Source organism: Nerophis lumbriciformis, linkage group LG37 (assembly GCF_033978685.3).
Source record: "Nerophis lumbriciformis linkage group LG37, RoL_Nlum_v2.1, whole genome shotgun sequence".
NCBI lineage: Eukaryota > Metazoa > Chordata > Actinopteri > Syngnathiformes > Syngnathidae > Nerophis > Nerophis lumbriciformis.
In genome coordinates this window covers 21,950,513-21,965,321 of record NC_084584.2, presented here as the reverse complement: position 1 = coordinate 21,965,321, position 14,809 = coordinate 21,950,513, and the positions used below count along the sequence as shown (strand labels likewise).

Below are 14,809 nucleotides of genomic sequence, written 5' to 3'. Positions count from 1 at the left end.
GGCGAGACGGGAATTAAGGTACATTATTTATTTATTAACTATAAATACAAAAAAAAAGGATCAAACAAAAGGCGCGCACAGTGGCGGAGAATAAACTATGAACAATTAAACACAACTTGCAAACTATGGCTTGAATAAAGAAAACTTACTTGGCATGGACAAAAAAGGAGCAGCGTGAACATGGACATGAAACAATGGACAGAGCATAAATGTGGTGTGAGGTCGTCAGGACGAACAACAGAAAATGAATGAACTTAAATACTATGGACATGATTAGTGAAAGCAGGTGCGTGACTCAAAACGTGAAACAGGTGCGTGACGTGACAGGTGAAAACTAATGGTTGCTATGGTGACAAACAAGAGTGCACAATGAGTCCAAACGTGGAACAGGTGAAACTAATGGGGTAATCATGGAAACAAGACAAGGGAGTGAAAAGACAGAAACTAAAGAGTCCTATAACTAAACAAAAACATGACTTAACACAAAACATGATTACACAGACATGACACACTTTAACACAACTAGCTATGCTAATGTTGCTAACGTTTGTGTGTTACTTCTTCATGTTACGTTGTTGAATGTAAGATATGGCCTCTATTACGTCGCACAACTAGGTAGTTACGGAGTATATGTAAACATGTATAAAGTACACAGTAGTGCTCAATCCAAATAGCCATATTATGGATACCTGTGCAGTATCAGATTTATGTTAATGTTAAGAGGGGAGAGTTCTCCCAGATTATTTAGTTAGATATTCATTAAGTTATTCTACATAAAAGGAGTAAGTACAGAGAATAGCAGTACCAGCGCTGTGAGAGCGAGCCGAGCTATTTAAAGGTCGAAGCAATCTCTAAAACGGTCGCCCGTCTCTCATGCTTTTGTCCACCCAGGTTTTGTCAGGAATCGAAACTGAAAGTTAACTTGACGTAACGCCTAGCACACACACATTCTACTCCACTCTCTCTCTCTCCAGGCTGGTGCTTCATGACACCATTAATGATAATATAAGTGTGTGAGAGTGCATAGATAAAAAAAAAACATTGTGTTTATCTCCTTCGAGCAGAACCAAGGCCGAAGATAGTCCTTTCTAAGGTGTTCCATTTTGACCAAAGGAGGCAAAATATTCCGTAAACACTAGCATGATGTGATTGATGTTTTGCCGTTGTATTCTTTTCTTTATTTTTTTACAAAAATCTGTCTTTATTGTAGTGTTGTTCAAATAATATATACATTACAATATTGTGTACAAACGAGCGGTGTCTTGATAAAACTTTAGATACAACATCAATGTTGGAGGCTTGAGTATCGGCCGATACCGATATTGATGCGACACAATATCAGCATGAATCATACAAACTTTTATTGGTTTGCAGTGTGGAATGTTAGCAAATGCTTGATCAAGTGGAATTAGTCAAACAGGGAACGATACTTGGTATGAAAAACACAAACCTATTAATTATTAAGCATCTGGAATGGACCGATCTGTCTTTAAGTGAAAGTGGAGTGGTGATAGTTTTTTGGCAACACTTTTCAAATGTAATTGTATTTTATCATAGCACTTTATCACTACACTTTTTATTGGTTCAACAAGAGATGTACTCTTCCATAGTGTGCTTGTACTGACGATTGTTTGTGGTTTTAAATGTCTTTATGTTGTCTCTTTCTGCCTTATTGCTGAAGTACCATCTGCACAACTATTTTACCCTCAGATAATAATAAGAAACACATGGCCTTGATTTAGTGGTCACAGTAACTCATGAAGTTAAGCTCATGAAGCACTAAGTTGAATGATGCAGACACGTTTGTTACTGGATACTTTCTAATACGCTTCTGCCTTAGAGACTTTATATCTGTAAGTAATATGCAACTGTATTTATTTGATACTGGTTTTTATTAGCAAATGCTGCATTTTAGACTTCAATATTTCTTAATTAAGAGCACTTACTACGTATGTCTAGCTTGTATGCTATTGTAAGGTTAGTTGTTGTGTAGCTGCTAGCTCCTAGTATTTCTACAGCAGACCTTGGAAAATTAACGCCCGGGGACCGCATGCGGCCCGTTAAGCTTTTCAATCTGGCTACCGGACATTTCCAAATAATTTTTTTTAGATCTTTAAGATGAAAACTGTAGCTGCCATTATGATGTGCAGTGATGTTTACCTTAAGTCTTCAACTATACAAAGTATTTCAATGGTTGGCATCTGCGCTTTTGCATGATATACTAGTTACTATGGTAATCTAAGGCTATGTCTACACTAAGCCGGATAACCCCATAAACGAATAATTTTTTAGCCCAAGCCCCGTTTCAGCCACACTAAACCAGCGTTTAAAGGCCTACTGAAACCCACTACTACCGACCACGCAGTCTGATAGTTTATATATCAATGATGAAATCTTAACATTGCAACACATGCCAATACGGCCGGGTTAGCTTACTAAAGTGCAATTTTAAATTTTGCGCGAAATATCCTGCTGAAAACGTCTCGGTATGATGACGTCAGCGCGTGACGTCACGGATTGTGGAGGACATTTTGGGACAGCATGGTGGCCAGCTATTAAGTCGTCTGTTTTCACCGCAAAATTCCACAGTATTCTGTACATCTGTGTTGGTGAATCTTTTGCAATTTGTTCAATGAACAATGGAGACAGCAAAGAAGAAAGCTGTAGGTGGGAAGCGGTGTATTGCGGCAGGTGTTGTGCTGGATAATGCACCCCTTGACTGGTGTGCCGGATAACACAGCCGGTGTTTCATTGTTTACATTCCCGAAAGATGACAGTCAAGCTTTACCATTGGCCTGTGGAGAACTGGGGCAACAGAGACTCTTACCAGGAGGACTTTGAGTTGGATGCGCAGACGCGGTACCGTGAGTACGCATGCAGCTGCGGCTTCCAAACATTTGATCGCTTGCCCGTACGTGCGTGCCGCTATGTGCATGTCACGTACGTAACTTTGGGGACTTTGGGGAAATATATGTGCTGTATGAACTTTGGGGAGGTGAACGGTACTTTGGGCTGTGGGATTGAGTGTGTTGTGCAGGTGTTTGAGTTGTATTGGCGGGTTATATGGACGGGAGGGGGGAGGTGTTTGTTATGCGAGATTAATTTGTGGCATATTAAATATAAGCCTGGTTGTGTTGTGGCTAATAGAGTATATATATGTCTTGTGTTTATTTACTGTTTTAGTCATTCCCAGCTGAATATCAGGTCCCACCCGCCTCTCACAGCATCTTCCCTATCTGAATCGCTCCCACTGCCCTCTAGTCCTTCACTCTCACTTTCCTCATCCACGAATCTTTCATCCTCGCTCAAATTAATGGGGAAATCGTCGCTTTCTCGGTCCGAATCGCTCTCGCTGCTGGTGGCCATGATTGTAAACAATGTGCAGATGTGAGGAGCTCCACAACCTGTCGTCTGCTACTTCCGGTACAGGCAAGGCTTTTTTATCAGCGACCAAAAGTTGCAAACTTTATCGTCGATGTTCTCTACTAAATCCTTTCAGCAAAAATATGGCAATATCGCGAAATGATCAAGTATGACACATAGAATGGACCTGCTATCCCCGTTTAAATAAGAAAATCGCATTTCAGTAGGCCTTTAAGGTCCCTGTCCTCGGACACATTTTTACACGGGTAAGTGCGCCGTGTATTTGTTGAATCTCTGGCTCTTAGCTTTGTATGGACTCATTGATCGTTTACAAATGAGTTCGGAGAGGAAGTGACGCCAGAAAGGCTGCGCCACACCGAAAGTGACGTCAGAAAGAACGCGCCACAGCCAACTTCATAATAAAGCGGTTTCCTAACTCGGAGCTAACCACTGGAAATATGAAGGCGAGTCATCCAGACATGCCCATGTTTCTCATTCTTCTACATGTAGAGACGCTTGTGGAAATCACACATGAATACCTTAAGAGAAAGCGATTGCAGCTATTTGGGATACAACACTTCTCAGACGGCAAGAGAACTTTCCAATGTCCAGGTCAGCTGTGATTCTACTTACCGAAAAACTTTGTCCATTTTTCGAAGGAGAGTCAACGAGAATGCGGGCTACCGTGGATGTGATAAAAAAGGTAGCGTGTGCTTTGTATTACCTGGCCGTCGAGGGAAGACTATGGAAAACGGCGAATGCTTCTGGACTGGCAAAGCAGACTGTATCAGTTATTGTCCGCCATGTATGTCGCGGACTCAACGTCTAGGTCCAGAGTATATAAAGTCACCAAAAAGGAATGGACAATGAAGGTGAAGGCAAAAGAGTGAGGAGGGCTCTGACCAGATATCCAGATCCCCAGATTGATTGATGTAAAATGTTCTTAGTCACATTGTGTACTTTCGTGTCCAATAAAGATTTGATTAATTTATGATGGCTCAGGTGTGATTCACTACAATAGGGCCCCACAGCACACTGGATTCCAGTTAATTAAAATACCACAACACTGGATATTGTTCAGATAAATTACATTTAAGAACTGGCACACAAAGCAACACTGGAGGTGATTATGACGTGTGCATTTTCCGTGCATTCATATTAGGTCGCGTTGTGCAGGCTGACAGAAGTGGAGAGGGGGTCTTAAACGACCACTGCGTGTGTGTGGATAAGGATAAGGTTAGGTGGGATTTACCCTGGATAACTTTAGTGGAAACGGGGCCTAAGTCCCAGCAGCTCAGACCAGGCACCAAGCAGTGTGGACGTGTTTTGTTTCCACAGAGTGTTTTCAGAGCGGCAAGCCTAAAATACGGGTGTCAGGGACAGACGCGGAAGGAGATTTTTACAACAAAGTTCTAAAGCTTAGTGATGTATCAGATGTATCTGATTGTAGGTGGGGTTTTTTTTTACCCTTTGCGTTCATATTTCGCTGTGTTTGTTGCACTTTTGTTGCGTTTCGCTTGATTGTAAAATATGTGGATCGAGAGGGGGTGTGACGTTCAAATGTCAATATTCAGTGTTTTATCGTTCATAGTTAATATTGTAAATCCCACATTCTTTATTTCCATGTACATTCTGGGTGTCTCATTCAGTAAAAAAATCTAAAATTCCATTCCTTTTTTAAGGCGGTCTGTCATAACGTTTTTAGCATTCAATCGGACATTATGGTGAGGTTTTGTATTAGTGTTTCTAAATTTGGCCCCCCCAAGTCAAAATAATTGCCCAGGCCTGTTCTACAGCCTACCATGATTACTTTTTGTAAATGACTTGACTAAAATACCAGAAAAGACCAACATTGTGTGCTTATTGGAGGACATTTAGATGTAAACTGATTTGCACAAGTAAATGCGGTGCAGAACTGCTTGTATTGGAGCGCTTAACAACCGAAATCAACATCAGATTGGGACACCCCTAGTAGGCTACAAACTCAGAGAATACATGTTTGGAACCAGGAGGGCTTTGGGGTAAAACACCTAAGGATTTTAATGAAAAACAATAGTATTATTTACTTTTGTTAAAGTCAATAGGCCAAAATCACTTATTTTGCACTTGATTTGAATTTTGTTGATAGTGTTAAATTGTAGTGTTTGTTTACCCGCATTTCATTCTGCGGTATCGAGTACCCAAACAAAAAAATCCCACGCGTTGGTGACTCAGTCTCTGTGCTTTTTTTTTTTTGGTGCATATGACTGCAAAATAATCTACAATGGGACCAAACAAAGTTGCGTCTGCCAGATAAATCGTCTGCCACATCAATGGTATCGGCTGATATTCATGAAGAAGTACAGTAACGCCGTTATCGAATAATGCCTTTTAAAGGTGAACTGCACTTTTTTGGGGAATTTTGCCTATCGTTCACAATCATTAAGAAAGACATGACGACGGATGTATTCTTTTTTAATGCATTCTAACTCGTAAATAAACATAATAAAAGTCTGTTTACAGTGCCGCCAATAGGAGGTCCTCTATTCCGCCCATAAAACCCAATAAAGACCCATCCAAAAAGTGCCAACGATACTCCATTTATATTTCGTGACTTGACTATTAACCAAGTATTAGTGATATTGTTATTATAAGCGCTAACGCAGACAAATTATTTATAGCGGCGCCATCATCACGAGCTTGTGTGCCAATGTTGACATGATCGAGTGATCAGCTTCTTCCTCGCTTCCTTGCTCGTCAAACTTTATCGTAGACCCTTAATCATGCCTTTCACCTGGATAGCAGAAGGATGAGGACGTATTCCGACAAGTTGGTACGCTTTGACAGCCAATCTGTATTTTGGAATGGCGAAAACAACACACTTGGTTCCACCCCCTTTTTCTTTCTGAGGATTATGAGTCATTCTTCATCTAAACGGGAATATGTGAACATCCTCGCAGTCGGCATCTTAATAACAGCAGACATTGCACAGTAAGTGATGTTTTATTATGTTTTTTATCCCTCATGAAGTTTGCAGTGAGTAATAATCAGTGAAGTTGTTAAAAAAAAGTGAACGTCGTGATCCGTTTTTGAAATAATGCGCCGCGTATGCTTAAAATTAGAGACGTCCGATAATGGCTTTTTTGCCGATCTCCGATATTCCAATATTGTCCAACTCTTAATTACCGATTCCGATATCAACCGATATCGATATATACAGTCGTGGAATTAACACATTATTATGCCTAATTTTCTTGTGTTGCCCTGCTGGATGCATTAAACAATGTAACAAGGTTTTCCAAAATGAATCAACTCAAGTTATGGAAAAAAAATGCCAACATGGCACTGCCATATTTATTATTGAAGTCACAAAGTGCTTTTTTTTTTAACATGCCTCAAAACAGCAGCTTGGAATTTGGGACATGCATGAGGAGGTTGAGGTGGGCGGGGTTGGGGTTTAGGTGTGGGGGAGGGGGGTAGCGGGGGTGTATATTGTAGCGTCCCGGAAGAGTTAGTGCTGCAAGGGGTTCTGAGTATTTGCTCTGTTGTGTTTATGTTGTGTTACGGTGCGGATGTTCTCCCGAAATGTGTTTGTCATTCTTGTTCGGTGTGGGTTCACAGTGTGGCGCATATTTGTAACAGTATTAAAGTTGTTTATACGGCCACCCTCAGTGTGACCTGTATGGCTGTTGACCAACCATATTTTGCATTCACTTGTGTGTGTGAAAAGCCGCATATATTATGTGACTGGGCCGGCACGCAAAGGCAGTGCCTTTAAGGTTTATTGGCGCTCTGTACTTCTCCCTACGTCCGTGTACACAGTGGCGTTTTAAAAAGTCATAAATTTTACTTTTCGAAACCGATACCGATAATTTCCGATATTACATTTTAAAGCATTTATCGGCCGATAATATCGGCAGTCCAATATTATCGGACATCCCTACTTAAAATGATCAAAATACGTAAATATCAAATATTATTATAACTGTGCCTGTTACTACATTTAGATATATACTTACATAATATATATAAAACCTTAATGGAGGTGTTTGGATGTTTTATTAAAGGCTTTATAGGCAGAGTTGAGCGACTGCCATAGGTTCCATTGTAATCAGACTTTTTCCTTTAAAATGCATAAAAAAAAAAATACATCCGTCGTCATGTCTTTAATCATGATTGTGAACGATAGGCAATATTTTAAAAAAAAGTGCAGTTCCTTTTAATACCAATCTCAAACGCCTATCCACTCTGGCTGACATGGTTGTTTAGTTTTTAGTTCCTTGGCTGCCGTTCTCCTAAGCTAATAATAATCACCACCATTACGGCAAATAAACTGGATTTCTTAGTATCTTAATTATCAATACCACTGCACGGCGAGACTAAACATGTTACACACTGAGAGCAAGCGGGAGCAGTCATGCTAATAGCTAAGCTAACTACGGTGCTTGGTAAATTTTAAGAAATCTAGATGAAAAAAAGCAAGCAGCTAATGACAGAAAATTAATAAGTAGATTAATAAGAGTTGAAGAGAGGATAATATCACAGCAACTGTTGGTGTGTCAGCATTGTTACAGTCAGTACACGACATGTAAAAGGAGGGCGGATCCATACATACATTGGTGGTGTCGATACCAAGGGTAGTATCAGCATATAATCCATACTAGAGTGATTATATCCTTATTTTATTTTTTTCAAAATAATTTCTGGTTGTTGTTGTTATTGTTTACAAACTCAGGGGACAATTCCCAGGACAAAGGAGGACTTTGAGGGCAAAAAGTATTAGTAAGAGTTAGAGATGTCCGATAATATCGGACTGCCGATGGTCAACAGCCATGCAGGTCACACTGAGGGTGGCCGTATAAACAACTTTAACACTGTTACAAATATGCGCCACACTGTGAACCCACACCAAACAAGAATGACAAACACATTTCGGGAGAACAACCGCACCGTAACACAACATAAACACAACAGAACAAATACCCAGAACCCCTTGCAGCACTAACTCTTCTGGGACGCTACAATATACGCCCCCCCCTGCTAACCCCCCCCCAACCTCAACCTCCTCATGCTCTCTCAGGGAGAGCATGTCCCAAATTCCAAGCTGCTGTTTTGAGGCATGTTAAAAAAAATAATGCACTTTGTGACTTCAATAATAGATATGGCAGTGCCATGATGGCATTTTTTTCCATAACTTGAGTTGATTTATTTTGGAAAACCTTGTTACATTGTTTAATGCATCCAGCGGGGCATCACAACAAAATTAGACATAATAATGTGTTAATTCCACGACTGTATATATCGGTATCGGTTGATATCGGAATCGGTAATTAAGAGTTGGACAATATCAGAATAGCGGATATCGGCAAAAAAAGCCATTATCGGACATCTCTCGTAAGAGTATTAGATAAAGTTTTTTGATTTTGTCTAGTTATTGTGATCCATTGGCTTTGTTTTCATCAAACAATTGTACGTAATAAAAAATATAGTTTACATTTTGTTTTGATATTGATAAATTGTCAATAGCACTCATCATAAACACATTGAAAAATGTCTAGTTAATACATGTGATCGGTATTGGTATCAGCCAATCTCACTCATGTATGATCGATATTGGAATCGGCTGCATGAAACCCTGATCCCTTTAGTTAATTTATTTCAATCGTCACTTCCAGGGTTGTACGGTATAAAGTAGCGCATTACTCATGATTACACTGAAGTTACGCTTTGCAAGCGGTGTTTCGCTAGCAACTAACATCCGTAAACAATGTTTTAGCTATTATTTGGTGACAAATACATTTTGTTTCTTATGAATATCATCCCTGCAGGACGAGGAATAGCTAAACATGCTTCACTACACACCGTAGGAGGATACAATAGCTAACCGCTAACAGCAAGCCAGCGCTCCTGACTGTAAACAAAAGGGTGGGTCTATACAAACATATACTGTAACGATACCAAGTACATTTGTTTACAACTGAATGGAATGCTTACGTGGGGGATTCCGATTATTTAGGACTGGTAGTAGTCGATCCACAGCGATCGTTTGGCCACACAATACCTCAATGCTAACGAGGGGAAATTACACTACAACGACGGTCTTTAACAGTTAGGATTGCTCGTTTGCATTAAAACATTTGTTTTTCTCACTACGATAGGGCGAAATCCATCCTTAACTAGGAACACCCTCCTGGTTTGGGAGTATAGATCTGAACAAGTCTGTGAGCACGAACTAATGAAGCCTACTCGGATGAGTGGCAAAACACCTTCTAAGACGAACCAAACAGTCCAGTTGCGATCCATTGAATGCACTTAGAGTTGTATATAGTCGATACTACAATGATTACATTGATATTTTTTAGCATCACAAAATCTTTTGCCTTTTTTATTGTTTATAAACTTAGAAAATACGTCCCTGGACACCGTAGAACTTTATTGTGAACAATGTATGACCCTGTACCAACTTGGTTTCAGATCGATACCGACATTTGTAGTGGCACCCAAAACTTATGTACAACAAAAGAATAAGTGCTTATTACATTTTAACACGTGGAAACATAAAGTAACCAGATATTAACAGTACCGTAATTTTCGGACTATAAGTCGCGTTTTTTTTCACAGTTTGGCCGGGGGTGCGACTTATACTCAGGAGTGACTTATGTGTGAAATTATTAACACATTACCGTAAAATATCAAATAATATTATTTAGCTCATTCACGTAAGAGACTAGACGTATAAGATTTCATGGGATTTAGCGATTAGGAGTGACAGATTGTTTGGTAAACGTATAGCATGTTCTATATGTTATAGTTATTTGAATGACTCTTACCATAATATGTTACGTTAACATACCAGTTGGTTATTTATGCCTCATATAACGTACACTTATTCAGCCTGTTGTTCACTATTCTTTATTTATTTTAAATTGCCTTTCAAATGTCTATTCTTGGTGTTGGGTTTTATCAAATAAATTTCCCCCAAAAATGCGACTTATACTCCAGTGCGACTTATATATGTTTTTTCCCTTCTTTATTATGCATTTTCGGTGCGATTTATACTCCGAAAAATACGGTAATTGAACAAATAGATTAATAATCCATACATACTGTACATACTTGACCCTCATAATTATGACAAAATAATATTATTCGCAAATGACCCAACTAGTACTACAAATACTAAAAAAAATAGTTGTCTAATATGTTCACTGTTATTTAATGCCATAATTGCTCTTTGATTGATTGCAATGAGAAAAATACACTATATTGCCAAAAGTATTTGGCCACCTGCCTTGACTCACATATGAACTTGAAGTGCCATCCCATTCCTAACCCATAGGGTTCAATATGATGTCGGTCCACCTTTTGCAGCTATTACAGCTTCAACTCTTCTGGGAAGGCTGTCCACAAGGCTGCGGAGTGTGTTTATAGGAATTTTCGACCATTCTTCCAAAAGTGCATTGGTGAGGTCACACACCGATGTTGGTGGAGAAGGCCTGGCTCTCAGTCTCCGTTCTAATTCATCCCAAAGGTGTTCTATCGGGTTCAAGTCAGGACTCTGTGCAGGCCAGTCAAGTTCATCCACACCAGACTCTGTCATCCATGTCTTTATGGACCTTGCTTTGTGTACTGGTGCACAGTCATGTTGGAAGAGGAAGGGGCCCGCTACTAACTGTTTATACAAGGTTGGGAGCATGGAATTGTCCAAAATGTTTTGGTATCCTGGAGCATTCAAAGTTCCTTTCACTGGAACTAAGGGGCCCAGCCCAACTCCTGAAAAAAACCTCACACCATAATTCCTCCTCAACTAAATTTCACACTCGGCACAATGCAGTCCGAAATGTACCGTTCTCCTGGCAACCTCCAAACCCAGACTGGTCCATCAAATTGCCAGATGGAAAAGCGCGATTCAACACTCCAGAGAACGCGTCTCCACTGCTCTAGAGTCTAGTGGCGACGTGCTTTACACCACTGCATCCAACGCTATGCATTGGACTTGATGTATGGCATGGATGCAGCTGCTCGGCCATGGAAACCCATTCCATGAAGCTCTCTGCGTACTGCACGTGGGCTAATTGGAAGGTCACATGACGTTTGGAGCTCTGTAGCAACTGACTGTGCAGAAAGTCTTTGCACTATGCGCTTCAGCATCCACTGACCCCTCTCTGTGAGTTTACGTGGCATACCACTCCGTAGCTGAGTTGCTGTTGTTCCCAAACTCCTCTATTTTTTTATAATAACGCCGACAGTGGACTTTGGAATATCTAGGAGCGAGGAAATTTCACGACTGGATTTGTTGCACAGGTGGCCTCCTATGACGGTTCCACGCTGGAAAAAAACTGAGCTCCTAAGAGCGGCCCATTCTTTCACAAATGTTTGTAGAAACAGTCTCCATGCCTAAGTGCTTGGAGTGGTTAGGACACCTGATTCTGATCATTTGGATGGGTGGCCAAATACTTTTGGCAATATAGTGTACGTTAATGTATCACAAAAAGCCAATCAGGACATTTCTTTGCGGTCCCCTTAATTTTGAAAAGTATTAAAAAACATTTTGGTACCGGTGGAATCAAAATATTGGTATCGGGACAATATAACGTGACAATATAAGTGACTCACTTATATGAATTTCACATTATTTTCTACACGTAAAACTAGACTTAGTCTCTATAAAAAGGTGCTTTGTGTTCATATTTTAGGAACGGATTAATTGGTTTGATGCCATTTCTTATGGAAAAAATGTGACGATCTGTCACTTCATTTCTGTTTGTTTTCCTTGTTTTTGTATTTACTTCCCGTCGGTGCTCTTATTTTGTTCGATTTCCTGTTTGTTCCGCGGAGCACTGTTTTCTCCTCACCTGCCGTTGATTGGCAGCCGGTCCACACCAATCAGCATATGTTCTATTTACGCCTTGTCTCGAGCACTCCTCAGTGCTCGAAGATCACTCTATGTTTGGAACGTTTGCATGCAAGACTGCTTCATTTTCTGTTATATAAAATTAAAACTCATCTTACCTCCTCTTCGCTCTCCTGGTTCCTGCATCTTGGGGTCACAAGGACGGCAGCCATGCGGGTTCCTAACAAAAAATTTATTATTGTTTTCGTCTGACATTTCGGAACAGATTACAAACAAAAAGTATCAAATTTTTCATGAATAATTTTGCCTCAAATCTTTGCCTCGTGTTTTATTCTGTTAAAGGCCTACTGAAATGCGATTTTCTTATTCAAACGGGGATAGCAGGTCCATTCTATGTGTCATACTTGATCATTTTGCGATATTGCCATAATTTTGCTGAAAGGATTTAGTAGAGAACATCGACGATAAAGTTCGCAACTTTTGGTCGCTGATAAAAAAGCCTTGCCTGTACCGGAAGTAGCAGACGAGTAGCGTGACGTCACAGGTTGTGGAGCGCCTCACATCTTCACATTGTTTACAATCATGGCCACCAGCAGCGAGAGCGATTCGGACCGAGAAAGCGACGATTTCCCCATTAATTTGAGCGAGGATGAAAGATTTGTGGATGAGGAAAGTGAGAATGAAGGACTAGACGGCAGTGGGAGCGATTCAGATAGGGAAGATGCTGTGAGAGGCGGGTAGGACCTGATATTCAGCTGGGAATGACTAAAACAGTAAATAAACACAAGACTCTATTAGCCACAACACAACCAGGCTTATATTTAATATGCCACAAATTAATCAACACCTCCCCCCTCCCGTCCATATAACCCGCCAATACAACTCAAACACCTGCACAACACACTCAATCCCACAGCCCAAAGTACCGTTCACCTCCCCAAAGTTCATACAGCACATATGTTTCCCCAAAGTCCCCAAAGTTACATATGTGACATGCACATAGCGGCACGCACGTACGAGCAAGCGATCAAATGTTTGGAAGCCGCAGCTGCATGCGTACTCACGGTACCGTGTCTGCGCATCCAACTCAAAGTCCTCCTGGTAAGAGTCTCTGTTGTCCCAGTTCTCCACAGGCCAATGGTAAAGCTTGACTGTCATCTTTCGGGAATGTAAACAATGAAACACCGGCTGTGTTTGTGTTGCTGCAGCCGCCCGCAATACACCGCTTCCCACCTACAGCTTTCTTCTTTGCTGTCTCCATTGTTCATTGAACAAATTGCAAAATATTCACCAACACAGATGTCCAGAATACTGTGGAATTTTGCAATGAAAACAGACGACTTAATAGCTGGCCACCATGCTGTCCCAAAATGTCCTCTACAATCCGTGACATCAAGCGCTGACGTCATCAAACCGAGACGTTTTTAGCAGGATATTTCGCGCAAAATTTAAAATTGCACTTTAGTAAGCTGGCATGTGTTGCAATGTTAAGATTTCATCATTGATATATAAACTATCAGACTGCGTGGTGAGGGATCAGACAAAGAGCAGCTCGAAGACCTCCATGACGAATAAAAATAAAGGACCCAGATTTCCCTCGCCCGGACGCGGGTCACCGGGGCCCCCCTCTGGAGCCAGGCCCGGAGGTGGGGCACGATGGCGAGCGCCTGGTGGCCGGGCCTGTCCCCATGGGGCCTGGCCGGGCACAGCCCGAAGAGGCAACGTGGGTCCCCCCTCCAATGGGCTTACCACCCATAGCAGGGGCCATAGAGGTCGGGTGCATTGTGAGCTGGGCGGAAGCCGACGGCAGGACACTTGGCGGTCCGATCCTCGGCTACAGAAGCTAGCTCTTGGGACGTGGAACGTCACCTCGCTGGGGGGGAAGGAGCCTGAGCTAGTGCGCGAGGTTGAGAAGTTCCGGCTAGATATAGTCGGACTCACTTTGACGCACAGCAAGGGCTCTGGAACCAGTTCTCTCGAGAGGGGCTGGACTCTCTTCCACTCTGGCGTTGCCGGCAATGAGAGGCGACGGGCTGGGGTGGCAATTCTTGTTGCCCCCCGGCTCAGAGCCTGCACGTTGGAGTTCAACCCGGTGGACGAGAGGGTAGCTTCCCTCCGCCTTCGGGTGGTGGGACGGGTCCTGACTGTGGTTTGCGCTTACGCGCCAAACCGCAGCTCAGAGTACCCACCCTTTTTGGATTCGCTCGAGGGAGTACTTGAGAGTGCTCCCCCGGGTGATTCCCTCGTTCTACTGGGGGACTTCAATGCTCATGTTGGCAGCGACAGTGAAACCTGGAGAGGCGTGATTGGGAAGAATGGCCGCCCGGATCTGAACCCGAGTGGTGTTCTGTTATTGGACTTTTGTGCCCGTCACAGATTGTCCATAATGAACACCATGTTCGAACATAAGGGTGTCCATATGTGCACTTGGCACCAGGACACCCTAGGCCGCAGTTCCATGATCGACTTTGTAGTTGTGTCATCGGATTTGCGGCCTCATGTTTTGGACACTCGGGTGAAGAGAGGGGCGGAGCTTTCAACCGATCACCACCTGGTGGTGAGTTGGCTGCGATGGTGGGGGAGGATGCCGGACAGACCTGGCAGGCCCAAACG

At 42.0% G+C, this 14,809-nt stretch overlaps 1 protein-coding gene across 1 annotated transcript in view; it reads right to left on the bottom strand.

The window, feature by feature from the left end:
* The window catches only part of arid1ab (AT-rich interactive domain 1Ab), a 232,116-nt gene that overhangs the window by 128,376 nt on the left and 88,931 nt on the right, over nt 1-14,809 (bottom strand). Inside the window, exon 5 of the mRNA XM_061930754.1 lies at nt 12,355-12,416. Coding sequence (XP_061786738.1) covers nt 12,355-12,416 — 62 coding nt within the window. The remainder of the gene's footprint in view (nt 1-12,354; nt 12,417-14,809) is intronic.